The 15,594-nt window shown below is 41.5% G+C and overlaps 2 protein-coding genes across 9 annotated transcripts in view; both read left to right on the top strand.

The window, feature by feature from the left end:
• Positions 1-2,193, top strand: part of INPP5K (inositol polyphosphate-5-phosphatase K) — a 38,536-nt gene extending 36,343 nt beyond the window's left edge. For 7 of the 8 annotated variants that reach the window (XM_038375498.2, XM_038375497.2, XM_038375501.2 and 4 more), the window contains one exon: positions 28-1,328. In XM_038375498.2, coding sequence (XP_038231426.1) covers positions 28-123 — 96 coding nt within the window. In that variant the 3' untranslated portion in view covers positions 124-1,328. Of the gene's footprint in view, positions 1-27 lie in introns of all 8 variants that reach the window. The other variant, XM_038375492.2, reaches the window with a different exon arrangement.
• Positions 2,194-4,869: 2,676 nt separating this feature from the next.
• Positions 4,870-15,594, top strand: part of MYO1C (myosin IC) — a 164,092-nt gene continuing 153,367 nt past the window's right edge. The window contains exon 1 of the mRNA XM_043499331.1: positions 4,870-5,295. Within this exon, the coding sequence (XP_043355266.1) occupies positions 5,197-5,295 (99 nt within the window). The 5' untranslated portion in view covers positions 4,870-5,196. The remainder of the gene's footprint in view (positions 5,296-15,594) is intronic.

Raw genomic sequence — 15,594 nt, 5'->3', positions numbered from 1 at the left:
TTTAAAAACATGTTCCTTTTCTTTTAGATTCAGCCAAGCAGGAGATCAGCAGACAAGGAATTGGCACAGGAAAACATCAATGGCATAGAGAAACCTCACAGTCCTGAGCCATATGAGTTCTGAAGTCAGAACTTAATTATATTGATTCAGATATCAGAGATGCTTATCTTCCCTATTTCTTAGCGATTATAGACCTTCCTCTGTAGGAGATGGAGTCAGGCAGTGCAAAGGGTCCCACAGGTAGGGCTGTTCAGATCATAGATTTTAAAAGCTCTGTAGAAAGAAATTTCTTGTGGAAATGACTATTTCTATTGTCACCATAGGAGGTAACTCTCTAGTGGTCCTGCATGGAATCAGGGCTCTAATGACAGCTCTTGATCAGTGCTGGCCAACATGAGATCATAGTGGAAATCTCTATTCCGGTGATTTAATCTAAAGTAATAGCATTCTGCAGCAGCTTCCAGGACTGCTGCTTTCCTGCTTTTTGTAGGAGATTTTAGTAACCATGCAGTTGACTTTTTTTTAAGAACTTAAGTGAACTTAAGTGAAATTATTTTAAAAACAAAGTTTTATTTATTAGATACACAATTATTGAGCTTATTTTAAAGTATTTTTGAATTTTGATGAATAAATGTTAGTAAATCATCTTTGGGAAGCAACCAATTATAGGGCAACAAAAGTAATATGAAAACAAGGTATTTGGGTCGCATGGATTTTCCTTTGACTTTTGACCCCTTTTACTTTCTGCCCCACATTTCAATAATAATCTTTCTGAATAATTTTCCTGCTTGAAATGTTAAAGACAAGCACACATCCAGCAAACCAAACCTTTACTTGATTTCTGATGCCTCTTTCATTGGTAATGAAAATCATAGAGGAATTTGCCTATTACCCTCAGGGACATGACAGACCTTTTTTTACTAGCTGGCAACTTGGAGTCAATCCAATATCGTGGTTTCAGAAATAAATTTTTTTAAATGCTGTTGCTTAACATTAAAATAGTTCTCAAATTGTGGTCCATGGAGCACTTATTGGTAAAGAGCTGACTGGTCACATGATGCAAACTCCTCCTTTCCAGCTGTTAAATTATATTAAAAGAAGCTTAAAAAAAATGGTTTATCTTATTGCAATTAATTTGCTGGGGAGGAAGGGGTGTAAAGGTTATATGAAACTTTTGGAGACCATTCATAAACCTCCATAGACCCTTAAATTGCAGAGCCAGTAAAGGGTACTTCTTGCTACCATTCTCTGCTTTCTACATGGGTACACAATTTCAGCAACATACAAACTTGTGATAAGTAATCTGTTAGTTATCTCTAAGTTTATTGTAAATAATGGCAATAGTGAAAATACAAAACTCAGATCAGGAAAAGGAGATGCAGAAACAAGACATTGGTGTATATATTTTTGGAGAATGTATGGGGGAAACAGGATGGATTCCTTCCTGCTCAGTCTTGAAGCCTTGACTAGCTATCTTAAGGCTCGTCTACGCTACCACTTTTGTTGGTATAATTTATTTAAATTTATATAAAACACACCCCTGAATGATGTAAGTTAGTGACAGATGTGCTGTTGTGGACAGTGCTATGTTGGCAAGAGAGCTTCTCCCACCAACATAGCTTCCGTTGCTCGTGGAAGTGGCTTTATGTTGACGAGAGAGCTCTCCCCCGTTGGCATAGAGTGGCTACATGAGCGATTTTTATAGTGGTGCAGTTGCATCAGTACAGCTGTGCTGCTGTAAGTTCGCTAGTGTAGACATGGCCTTTGGAGTTAGAAAGTGAATTCACTGGTAATTGAATCTGTCTTAAGGTGCTGTAGTTATGACTGGTGTATAAGATTTTCTGGGTTCAGAAGGCCTTAGCTTTAAGCTTTGGAAATAGCAGTATGTAGAATGCTCTGGTTAGCTTGTCAGAGCTTTATGGATTGAAGACCACCTAGTTTTTGAGGTTTCTAGTTCCCATATACTTAGATTTATGTTGTCAGGTGCCTGAACTTAATGCTTTGGCACTGGGAACTGTTTACTTGCCAACAGTAAGTGTGGGGGCAGAAGATACTGTGTACCAGCACAAGAATTAATACAGCTCTTATGTATAAAACATGAAAAATGTAATCCTGTTGATAGACTGCTATAAAATGAGATTACGTTGTATTGTCATTTGTACCATTGTTGTGTAAAATTTGCTTTACACTAAAGAACTTTTTCAGTTTATTTTCAATAGAAATATACTAAATGCCCCTTCTGCATCACAAAACGAACTGTAGTTTAAGCTCTCTTTTTCTAAATTTGAAATTGATTGTATAAATCTGTTTTCATGCTTCCCATGAGGAGGTTCATAGGGGAAAAATACAAAAGACTAGGGAACTGAGTTCTTCAAATTCCGAGCACAGCTGGTAATGGGGTGGGGACCAAAATCCAATTTCTGCTGCTCAGGACACACATTCCATTTGTAGGCATCTTTGCGGATATTTCAGGAGCTGAACACTGATGTAGAGAAGTTTACATGGCTCCCAACACCCCTGCTTCTTACCACATGAGGGCTGACCATTAGTCAATTATTGGAGTTGGAAGGTGCCCTTTATAAATTTAGGGCTTCACGTCACAGGACTCTGATCAAAATCACATCTGTTGTGGGCTTTTCCAACAATAAGATCTTTATCCACTAACTACATAAGACTTGAATACCCTGGGGTCTTGGTGAGGAGCTTTGTATCATATTATAGATTCCTTTGTTAGGCATTGTACATACAGTAGCAAATTAATTCTAAATTTTGTCTGTTACCTTGATTCGTAAAGGATTTTTAAAGAATATTTTGTGACCAGTATCATGCAGCTTCTTGATGGAATTTAATTTTTTCCTTAAATACTAATTTACTTGTATAATATTTAGAAATGGCTTTTAAATCCATTTATTTTTTTAAGGAACTGCGTGTATCAGTCTGAAGTGAGTCTTGGTGATGAAGAGTCCATCAAGTGCATTAGTCACTTCTTGTATTTTAAACAATTGAATATTTTTTTTTTGAAAAAAGAAAAGGAGTACTTGTGGCACCTTAGAGACTAACAAATTTATTAGTTAGTGTTAGTCTCTAAGGTGCCACAAGTACTCCTTTTCTTTTTGCGAATACAGACTAACACGACTGCTACTCTGAAACCTTTTTTTTTTTGAGGAGCTGGGGGGAATTCTCCCCTGTATTATAATTTTCACACAAGCCTTTGATAACCATTTTTGGTGTGCAGTTGGATACTTGTATTTTGAGAGATTATGCTGCAGTAGGGTAGTAAGAAATACACTGTAAGGGATTGAATCATTCCAAACAAGGGCCCAAGGGGTAATGTAATTCTCCTTTGGAGATAATGGATTCATCTTGAAATAAAATTCTCCCTTTTGAAGGAGTTCTGTATTTAATGTCTCTCCCATTGAACTGGATCCTAAAGGGCCAGAAAGCCCTTCAGCTACAAGGGTATCTGAGTACAAAAATCATCTGAAACTTTAAAATGTTTAGAATGCTGGATATAAAGAGCAAAAGCACTTGTCTGGGATGGGTCACTTTAGTATTGAATTCTAGACTGCAAGTGGTAGGCAGAAGGAAACTACTTTAATCTGGTCTTCCACATAAGGCTGAAGCGTTCTTCTATCAGAATCTTTTGAGTTAGGGGAAAGGTTTTGTTTTGTTTTTTACACAAATTAGCGTCATTGGTTTTGTAGCACTTCAAAGTTCTGGGTAAGTCAGGTCACTAAGAAGGTCTCTGATAGTTCAACAGAAAAAGCATATACTCCATGTGGGTGGCAAGTATGTCCAAATTCAGCCCTAGTTAACCCAAGTACAGGTCCGTTTACTTCATTGGACTTATCCCTGGTTATATCAGGAATACATTTGACCTGGTATGGTAGTGTCATTTGAATTTTCCTTATCCCTGAAGGAAATGGAGTAGTTTTCTGGAAACTTTTCTTTAAATATCATAAAGGGCTTACATATACTGTGCAGCTGTTTTAATGTCCTTCCAAAACTTTATAAATTAGTGAAATAAAAGTCTTAGGCTTTGTCTATACTACCAACTTATGTTGCTGCTGTTACATCGCTCAGGGGTATGGAAAATCCACACCCCTGACCAACGTAGTTATACAAACCTAACCTCAGGTATAGATAGCGCTATGTTGACAGAAGGGCTTCTGTCAGCATAGCTACTGCTGCTGATGGGAGTAGTTCTCAGGTAGGCCTAGGTAGTGTCTTCACTAAGCATTACAGTATCTACAAGTTTTAAGTGTTGACAAGGCCTAAGTAATACATTCAGTTTTGAACAGATTTCTTAACAGATGATTTTGGAGCTTTGCTGATTGATGACTTTAGATCTAACTTCTGATCAGTAAGTATAAGAAATGGTCCATGGATGAGGCATACTTTAATTTATTTACTTGTAATCACCATTGTCAGTAATGCTGGAAATTAGGTCTTTCACGCTCTGTAGATAACATCTTGCAAACCTGGAGTGTAGCGAAGCGAAGACTCACCAGCGCGGTGCCTCCTGCTGGTCATCTGGGAATTAGCTCTTTTTCAGCATACAGAGCGCCCTCTGCAGGCTGGTGTCTCGCCTGCTGCTGGCCCCATGTTCCTCCTGGAGCCTCTTTACCTCAGGGTTCTGCCCCTGCAGTACCCTCATACTCTGGGTCTCCCCCCCTTGGGGAACCCCTAACCCACTAAACCCTCCTTGCCTCAGTGGCTACTGCCAGTCATCATCTAGCCCTTGCTCACTGGGGCAGACTGCAGTCTGTAATGGCCACTCATCATTGGCAAGGGGTTAGGACCTGCTGCCTTTGCCTATCCCCAGGCTGCACCTCTGTAGCCCCAGTACCTCTGTAGGCCTTCACCAGGGCCTGCAGCCTGGTGGGTTTTCTGGGCTGGAGCTCCCCAGCTCCCTTTTCCCCAGCTCTGTTCTGCTTCAGGTACCTTGCTCTCAGGCAGCTAGCCCTTCCCACTCTAGGGCTAGAGAGAGACTCCTCTCAGCTCTAGGCTCACAGACTTTTATAGGGCCAATTGTGGCCTGATTGGGCTGGGTACACCTGTGGCTGCTTCCCCAATCAGCCTAGCTTTTCACAGCTGCAGCCCTCTCCAGGGCTGCTTTTAACCCCTGTTCTTCAGGAGTGAGGAAGCCACCCCACTACATGGAGTAAAATATCTTTTTAGCTAGTATGGGAGAAGATGAAAGCACATTTAAGATTTTCAGATCCTTCTGGAAGCTCACACACAATAAAAAACCTGGATAATTCACAGTTCTTTGGGGAAAGACAGAATTATGAGGTAAGCTGCATATCAGATGATGAAATAAGGGGACACTAACTCACAGAAATTGCTGGAATATATAGTCTGTTTTGGTATTTTGAGTATCCAAAACTGGCTAATACAAATGGCACATGGCTCATTAGTTACAAGTTTGGTTGTGTTTTTTTTTTTAAAGGTGCTTTTTTGCCTTTCTGTTTTCATAATGCCCTTATCGTCTTGTACATGATAAATAGGAGCCCAGCTGGCAGACAACATATTTCCTTACTTTTCCAAACTTTATTCCTAATCATTTTAATCTTGTTTCATATAAAAATCTCCATCCCTGATGTCTCCTCATTCCATTCCCATTGGCTCTTTTCTATTTCTGCTATGTCTTATTTGAGATAAGTTAGCCAACTAAATGTAGTACAAGGTGAGGATCTAATGTCGTTTCATATAATGACATTCTGCATTTTCACCTCCCATATTTTATATATTGTATAGCATCATCTTTTACCACTGCTGTACATTTAGCTGCCCACCATGAAACCTAGCTCTGATTCCTAATGCAGAATTGATCAATGTGTACAATAGTTTAGTCTAATTTAATGTTGTGCCAGGATTATTTGTTGCATTCTCTTTCTGAGATTTTCAGAATTATTAAAATACTAAAAGTATTAAAATGTATGTTTGGTTAGAATCCTATTGGAAGGAAGTTGAGTGTAGATAGACCAATATGCAACATGTATATTATTTGGTTAGTCTATAAAGTTTGATTGGATCTTTTAATATTTTGTTTTTATATAACAAGAAAATCTCCATAATCTCTAGGATTTCATAAAGATGTGATGTAACATGAATTACTATGTGCCTTATAATAAAATTATTCTTTTAATAGAACCTGGCAAGAGACAGCAAAACAGATCACTTGTACTTAATGTAGTATAAGTGCATATTAGAATTGTGGATATCCTCCAATCTCTGATGACAGCATTTCCATCTCTGCCATAAACCAGATTTGTTGAGGTCAATTGACTCTGCAAACCAATACGATTTTCATTTTAAATTTCTAGCATTTATTAATCAACAAGAGAAGTAAGCCACAAGGTAGCATCACTGAGCTCATTTGTTCTGCTCCTTAAATAGTCAGAAAAATTGTTTGACTGTAGAAGGGAAGTCTCTCTGATTTGAAGTTTCAGGGGTTTTTTAAATGAGGAAAGTACTTTAGTCTGGCCGCTAATGCAGGATACAGCTGTTTTTAGAGCCAAATTGCTACAAATACCACTCCAGGACTAACATTTAGGGCCTGATTTTTTTAAAAAAAAAGACCTACACTTTCATGAGTAGTATGGGTTAGAGTGGCAGACTGGGGGCAGATTTGTGGCTTGGGGAAGGTGGAGATATAACAGAGCACCAGAGACGGTCAGTCCTCACCTTTCTCTGGCTAGGAAACCCCTAGAAGGGAGTGGCTAGCTTAATGGAGAGTGAACGTCTGGGAGTAAGATGCACATGGGGGCAGGAAGTTGCTTTTTGCTTAGTGGTCTCCAAACTTGGGCACACACCCCGTGGGGGCTAGGAGGAATGTTCGGGGGGGGCATGGTGGGGCTCAGGCCAGCCCAACAAGGGGGCAGGAAGGGAGCATCACCCTTTCCTGCTCCGCTCCCATCTCTACTTTGGCCCTGGCTCCAAGCTGTGGATCTGCTCCCGGCCTACCCCCAGCCTCCGCCCCGGCTGCAGACCTGCCACCTTGCTGCTGCCACAGCTCCCTTGGCCATGTCCACACACACCTGGAGCTGCGGCCCTGACTTCTGGGTGGGAGGGGTAGATGGGGTAAGGGAGGGGCATAACCATGAAAAGTTAGGGGACCATTGGCTTACAGGCTCACTGCTGAGGGAGGTAAGGTCAGTGAAGAGCAGGAGGTTCTCCTTTGGCTCAAGGAGAGGAAGAAGTTTGAATAAATGTTTGTAAAAGTACCTTGAAGATGAGTCCCTTTATAAATGCTAAATTATTGGTATTAGAGTAGGTGGTGTCTCTTCCCTTAGTCTCCATCCGTGGTAACATTTAGACTGTCTACATTTAATTTTTATGCCATCATAGTTTGTGTCACGCAGGAGTGTGAATAAACAACCCCCTTGAGCAATGTAAATTACATTGGCATAAGCGCTAGAGTGCACAGCCCTGTGCTGGTAGGAGAGCTTCTCCTAGCAATGTAGTGTCTGCCTCTTGTGAGAGTGGATTTTTATGCCAATGGGAGAGCTCTCTCCCATCAGCATAGAGCATTTTCACCACACGTGCTGCAGCTGTAGGGCTCATAAGTGTAGACGTGCTCTTAGACTTCAACAAGAAGGAGAAATGTTTTTGATGGAACTGTGTGGTTTTAAAAAAAAAAAAATTGCAGTGAGGGAATGTCCTTCCTTGAAAAACTAAATTACCAAAAGAAGCTGCTTTCATCTCAGATGATGTACAGACGCATTTTTATGCAACAATGTTTCAAACATGCTAGTGGCAAGTTACTCTAGTAATGTTTTGTATGTGCCGCACAGCCAAAGAGCCCTAGTTGTTTTCCTGTTTTTTCTCCAGATTGCATGGTAAATATAGTTAGAATGCTAGTGACAGCTACAGTTAAGTTTGCCTAAGTCTTTCATTTATAAGCATCTGTTTTCACTCACCTTTCTGTGACTATGAACCCTCTGTCCAGTGTTTTGTTTTTGCTTTGTTGGAGAAGTTTGCCAAGATTCCTTGAAGGGCATGGGTGACTTAATGTCATGTGCCTAAAACTTAGTTTTCACTTTTCAGGCAGAACTTTTCCAGGTCTGGTCACTACCCAGAATTTAATCTTCTCTAACTTTCCCAAGCAAAAACAGTTCACCTGAGTGAGTAGTAGCAAAACAAAAATTCACTTTCTATTATAAATTTTTTTTTTATTTTTAGCAGGTCTAATACTGAATCAACTGGGATTAGAAAGATGGCAGTGAAATAGACTTAGTGAGAAATGCTGATTGTTCAGATGAAAACTGGTTTTGATTTACTTGACTTACGAGAAGAGTTGAAAATTTAATTTCATGCAATCTTTGCACCCAGGGTCTAATTTTTAAACACTGTTTACTTTCTTCTAAGCAAAGGAAGGATGTATGTGGATATATAGCTTACTGAGCAATATGACCTGCAGTTAAAGATCAGTCTCATTCTCTTTGTAGTAAAGAGCACATAGAAGCTCTGCTTCATTCAGTGCATACTGGCTTATGTAATTAAAAAAAACTATGCACTTGACATAATGTTTCTGTTGCATAAGACACATACTGAATAAGGCAAGGGCTCCACATGAATCCCTTGTTTCAGTTTTCATTGTACCTTACAGAGGATATATGGTCCCAATGGTGTCTAGCCAGAAAACAAAATTATGGATTTTTTCTTAAAAAAAACAAACAAAAAATAAAACCCACTTGTGAATATTGTTTGCATTGTTAAGCATTCAGATTAGGAAATTCCAAACATAATGTTTGAGCTGGGTGAAACCTTGTAATGGGTTGAGTTAAACCCTTGACAATTGTTAGATGTGAATTTACTCTTCAATTAACATAACCATATGCCCCACCTAAAAGAAAAGAGGTTTATGAACTTGCCCAGGAACTTTTGACTGAGTGGTATTTTGGGTAGAGATGTAGGGAGGGTGGTGGAAGCGAGATCAGAAACGGGTCAGATAAGAACGAACTGAGGCTGTGTCTACACTAACACTATTGTCAGTAAAACTTTTGTCAGTCGGGTCTGGAAAAAAAACACTCCGATTGACATAAGTTTCACCGACAAAAGTGCCAGTGTGGACAGTGCTGTGTCAGCAGAAGACACTCTCCTGCCAATGTAGTTACCACTGCTCGTTGGGGATGGTTTAATTATGCCAAAGAGAGCTTTCTGCGGTTGACATTGAGCGGCTACACAGGAGGCTGCTGCTGTAAGGTCTGTAGTGTAGACATAGCCTGAGAGAGAGAGCCTGAACAAGCAGCTGTCAGCAACCTGGTTGACCCTGGAAGAAACCTGGGAAGCAGTTTTTGTGTTGTGGTGCGGGCTAAAAGAGTGCTCTTGGTATTGACCAAAGAAGCTGTTTCCTGCTCTTTGATTCCCTCCATGTTCAGACACAGGACTTTGTACATTCTTAGGTTTTTCTTTGATGCAGTTTTATTTATTTACTGTCTCCAATTTGTGGCACCTTAGAGACTAACAAATTTATTAGAGCATAAGCTTTCGTGAGCTACAGCTCACTTCATCGGATGCATTTGGTGGAAAAAACAGAGGAGAGATTTATATGCACACACACAGAGAACATGAAACAATGGGTTTATCATACACACTGTAAGGAGAGTGATCACTTAAGATAAGCCATCACCAGCAGCAGGGGGGGGAAACACTTCAATCTCTCTGGTCACTCGATCACAGACCTAAGAGTGGCTATACTTCAACAAAAAAGCTTCAAAAACAGACTCCAAGGAGAGACTGCTGAATTGGAATTAATTTGCAAACTGGATACAATTAACTTAGGCTTGAATAGAGACTGGGAATGGATGAGTCATTACACAAAGTAAAACTATTTCCCCATGGTATTTCTCCCTCCCACCCCACTGTTCCTCAGATATTCTTGTTAACTGCTGGAATTAGCCTACCTTGCTTGTCACCATGAAAGGTTTTCCTCCTTTCCCCCCCCTGCTGCTGGTGATGGCTTATCTTAAGTGATCACTCTCCTTACAGTGTGTATGATAAACCCATTGTTTCATGTTCTCTGTGTGTGTGTGTGTGTGTGTGTATATAAATCTCTCCTGTTTTTTCCACCAAATGCATCTGATGAAGTGAACTGTAGCTCACGAAAGCTTATGCTCTAATAAATTTGTTAGTCTCTAAGGTGCCACAAGTACTCCTTTTCTTTTTGCGAATACAGACTAACACGGCTGCTACTCTGAAACCTGTCTCCAATTTGTGTTCCCGACTGGAATACATCCAGGGCCCCAAACGTTGACTACCTGTTCAGGTTGAAAAGGAGCAGCAGTAAGGTTTCATGAGCAACCTCAGCTGACCCAAAAATGTGTATGGGTTTCAGAGTAGAGCTACAGCTATAAGGAAGCTTTTATACTTTTCTTATAGTTTTTTTTATGAGCTGCTCTTCCTCTTCCTTTTCTCCTCCCCCACACACCACCCAACAGAATGAAGGATAACAAAGTATCTGCACACCAAATAATTCTTAGAATTTTAAGACTGAGTGGTCATAGAGTAGGGCATAAATTGATCACGGTCTGAGGTAAGAAAACTTCCCATTATGGTACGGCATTGCACAGTAAATTACAGTATTACTCTTAAAAAGAAAAGGAGTACTTGTGGCACCTTAGAGACTAACAAATTTATTAGAGCATAAGCTTTCGTGAGCTACAGCTCACTTCATCGGATGCATTTGGTGGAAAAAATCTCTCCTCTGCTTTTTCCACCAAATGCATCCGATGAAGTGAGCTGTAGCTCACGAAAGCTTATGCTCTAATAAATTTGTTAGTCTCTAAGGTGCCACGGGTACTCCTTTTCTTTTTGCAAATACAGACTAACACGGCTGCTACTCTGAAACCTGTCATGGGGAAATAGTTTTACTTTGTGTAATGACTCATCCATTCCCAGTCTCTATTCAAGCCTAAGTTAATTGTATCCAGTTTGCAAATTAATTCCAATTCAGCAGTCTCTCGTTGGAGTCTGTTTTTGAAGCTTTTTTGTTGAAGGATAGCCACTCTTAGGTCTGTGATCGAGTGACCAGAGAGATTGAAGTGTTCTCCAATTGGTTTTTGAATGTTATAATTCTTGACGTCTGATTTGTGTCCATTCATTCTTTTACGTAGAGACTGTCCAGTTTGGCCAATGTACATGGCAGAGGGGCATTGCTGGCACATGATGGCATATATCACATTGGTAGATGCGCAGGTGAACGAGCCTCTGATAGTGTGGCTGATGTGATTAGGCCCTATGATGGTATCCCCTGAATAGATATGTGGACAGAGTTGGCAACGGGCTTTGTTGCAAGGATAGGTTCCTGGGTTAGTGGTTCTGTTGTGTGGAGTGTGGTTGCTGGTGAGTATTTGCTTCAGATTGGGGGGCTGTCTGTAAGCAAGGACTGGTCTGTCTCCCAAGATCTGTGAGAGTGATGGCTCGTCCTTCAGGATAGGTTGTAGATCCTTGATGATTCGTTGGAGAGGTTTTAGTTGGGGGCTGAAGGTGATGGCTAGTGGCGTTCTGTTGTTTTCTTTGTTGGGCCTGTCCTGTAGTAGGTGACTTCTGGGTACTCTTTTGGCTCTGTCAATCTGTTTCTTCACTTCAGCAGGTGGGTATTGTAGTTGTAGGAATGCATGATAGAGATCTTGTAGGTGTGTCTCTGTCTGAGGGGTTGGAGCAAATGCGGTTATATCGTAGCGCTTGGCTGTAGACAATGGATCGAGTGGTATGATCTGGATGAAAGCTAGAGGCATGTAGGTAGGAATAGCAGTCAGTAGGTTTCCGATATAGGGTGGTGTTTCTGTGACCATCGCTTATTAGCACCGTAGTGTCCAGGAAGTGGATCTCTTGTGTGGACTGGTCCAGGCTGAGGTTGATGGTGGGATGGAAATTGTTGAAATCATGGTGGAATTCCTCAAGAGCTTCTTTTCCATGGGTCCAGATGATGAAGATGTCATCAATGTAGCGCAAGTAGAGTAGGGGCATTAGGGGACGAGAGCTGAGGAAGCGTTGTTCTAAGTCGGCCATAAAAATGTTGGCATACTGTGGGGCCATGCGGGTACCCATCGCAGTGCCGCTGATTTGAAGGTATACATTGTCACCAAATGTGAAATAGTTATGGGTCAGGACAAAGTCACAAAGTTCTGCCACCAGGTTAGCCGTGACAGTATCGGGGATACTGTTCCTGACGGCTTGTAGTCCATCTTTGTGTGGAATGTTGGTGTAGAGGGCTTCTACATCCATAGTGGCTAGGATGGTGTTTTTAGGAAGATCACCAATGGACTGTAGTTTCCTCAGGAAGTCAGTGGTGTCTCGAAGATAGCTGGGAGTGCTGGTAACGAAGGGCCTGAGGAGGGAGTCTACATAGCCAGACAATCCTGCTGTCAGGGTGCCAATGCCTGAGATGATGGGGCGTCCAGGATTTCCAGGTTTATGGATCTTGGGTAGCAGATAGAATACCCCAGGTCGGGGCTCCAGAGGTGTGTCTGTGCGGATTTGTTCTTGTGCTTTTTCAGGGAGTTTTTTGAGCAAATGCTGTAGTTTCTTTTGGTAACTCTCAGTGGGATCAGAGGGTAATGGCTTGTAGAAAGTGGTGTTGGAGAGCTGCCTAGTAGCCTCTTGTTCATACTCCGACCTATTCATGATGACGACAGCACCTCCTTTGTCAGCCTTTTTGATTATGATGTCAGAGTTGTTTCTGAGGCTGTGGATGGCACTGTGTTCTTCATGGCTGAGGTTATGGGGTAAGCGATGCTGCTTTTCCACAATTTCAGCTCGTACACGTCGGCGGAAGCAGTCTATGTAGATATCCAGGCTGCTGTTTCGACCTTCAGGAGGAGTCCACCCAGAATCCTTCTTTTTGTAGTGTTGGCAGGAAGGTCTCTGTGGGTTAATATATTGGTCAGAGGTGTGTTGGAAATATTCCTTGAGTCTGAGACGTCGAAAATAGGATTCTAGGTCACCACAGAATTGTATCATGTTCGTGGGGGTGGAGGGGCAAAAGGAGAGGCCCCGAGATAGGACAGATTCTTCTTCTGGGCTAAGAGTATAGTTGGATAGATTAACAATATTGCTGGGTGGGTTACGGGAACCATTGTTGTGGCCCCTTGTGGCATATAGTAGTTTAGATAGCTTAGTGTCCTTTTTCTTTTGTAGAGAAGCAAAGTGTGTGTTGTAAATGGCTTGTCTAGTTTTTGTAAAGTCCAGCCACGAGGAAGTTTGTGTGGAAGGTTGGTTCTTTATGAGAGTATCCAGTTTTGAGAGCTCATTCTTAATCTTTCCCTGTTTGCTGTAGAGGATGTTGATCAGGTGGTTCCGCAGTTTCTTTGAGAGTGTGTGGCACAAGCTGTCAGCATTGTCTGTGTGGTATGTAGATTGTAATGGATTTTTTACCTTCAGTCCTTTCGGTATGATGTCCATCTGTTTGCATTTGGAGAGGAAGATGATGTCTCTGTATCTGTGCGAGTTTTTTCATGAAGTTGACAGATTTCCACTCTGGCTAAATTCAGTGCCTTGCATAATGACAGGTTTCAGAGTAGCAGCTGTGTTAGTCTGTATTCACAAAAAGATGCATTTGGTGGAAAAAGCAGAGGAGAAATTTATATATACACACACACACACAGAGAACATGAAACACAATGGGTTTCATACCACTTGATCCATTGTCTACAGCCAAGCGCTACGATATAACCGCATTTGCTCCAACCCCTGAGACAGAGACAAACACCTACAAGATCTCTATCATGCATTCCTACAACTACAATACCCACCTGCTGAAGTGAAGAAACAGATTGACAGAACCAGAAGAGTACCCAGAAGTCACCTACTACAGGACAGGCCCAACAAAGAAAATAACAGAACGCCACTAGCCGTCACCTTCAGCCCCCAACTAAAACCTCTCCAACGCATCATCAAGGATCTACAACCTATCCTGAAGGACGAGCCATCGCTCTCACAGATCCTGGGAGATAGGCCAGTCCTTGCTTACAGACAGCCCCCCAATCTGAAGCAAATACTCACCAGCAACCACACACCACACAACAGAACCACTAACCCAGGAACCTATCCTTGCAACAAAGCCCGTTGCCAACTCTGTCCACATATCTATTCAGGGGATACCATCATAGGGCCTAATCACATCAGCCACACTATCAGAGGCTCGTTCACCTGCGCATCTACCAATGTGATATATGCCATCATGTGCCAGCAATGCCCCTCTGCCATGTACATTGGCCAAACTGGACAGTCTCTACGTAAAAGAATGAATAGACACAAATCAGACGTCAAGAATTATAACATTCAAAAACCAGTTGGAGAACACTTCAATCTCTCTGGTCACTCGATCACAGACCTCAGAGTGGCTATACTTCAACAAAAAAGCTTCAAAAACAGACTCCAACGAGAGACTGCTGAATTGGAATTAATTTGCAAACTGGATACAATTAACTTAGGCTTGAATAGAGACTGGGAATGGATGAGTCATTACACAAAGTAAAACTATTTCCCCATGGTATTTCTCCCTCCCACCCCACCCCCCACTGTTCCTCTGATTTTCTTAAAAAGAAAAGGAGTACTTGTGGCACCTTAGAGACTAACAAATTTATTAGAGCATAAGCTTTCGTGAGCTACAGCTCACTTCATCGGATGCATTTAAATGCATTTAAATGCATCCGATGAAGTGAGCTGTAGCTCACGAAAGCTTATGCTCTAATAAATTTGTTAGTCTCTAAGGTGCCACAAGTACTCCTTTTCTTTTTGCGAATACAGACTAACACGGCTGCTACTCTGAAACCTCTGATATTCTTGTTAACTGCTGGAATTAGCCTACCTTGCTTGTCACCATGAAAGGTTTTCCTCCTTCCCCCCCCCCCCCCGCTGCTGGTGATGGCTTATCTTAAGTGATCACTCTCCTTACAGTGTGTATGATAAACCCATTGTTTCATGTTCTCTGTGTGTGTGTGTATATAAATCTCTCCTCTGTTTTTTCCACCAAATGCATCCGATGAAGTGAGCTGTAGCTCACGAAAGCTTATGCTCCAATAAATTTTTTAGTCTCTAAGGTGCCACAAGTACTCCTTTTCTTCTTGGGACTTTGAGTTGATCTTTAGATTTGTTAAAATTTGTTAGTCTCTAAGGTGCCACAAGTACTCCTGTTCTTTAGATTGGATGAGCTGTCAAAGGTGGAGATAAGATCTCAGGAAATCTAGACTTAAGGCTTTGTATATGCAGTAACCAATACCTTGATTTTTCACCCTGCAGTTTATTGGTAGCTAGTGCAGAGAGCTGCTATTGGCCCACCCTACTCAGAGGCTGGTGGTTGCACTGTGGAATATCTAGGGGGTGGAGTTCACAGGTAGTTTCAGCAAGATCCTATTTGTAGTAGGGTGACCAAATGTCCTGATTTTTATAGGGACAGTCCCGATATTTGGGGCTTTTTCTTTTATAGGCTCCTATTACCCCCCCATCCCGATTTTTCACACTTGCTATCTGGTCACCCTCATTTGTAGTAGCCCAAACTCGAAGACCAAGGGGAGATCCACTGCCTGTCAGATGGGGGCCTTGCAGTGCTGTATGAGCTTAATTTTTTCCTTTGCTTTTCAGTGT

The sequence above is a fragment of the Dermochelys coriacea genome, chromosome 17 (genome assembly GCF_009764565.3).
Source record: "Dermochelys coriacea isolate rDerCor1 chromosome 17, rDerCor1.pri.v4, whole genome shotgun sequence".
Taxonomy (NCBI): Eukaryota; Metazoa; Chordata; order Testudines; family Dermochelyidae; genus Dermochelys; species Dermochelys coriacea.
The sequence above is the reverse complement of the archived record's forward strand: the minus strand, read 5'-3'. Positions and strand labels throughout refer to the sequence as shown.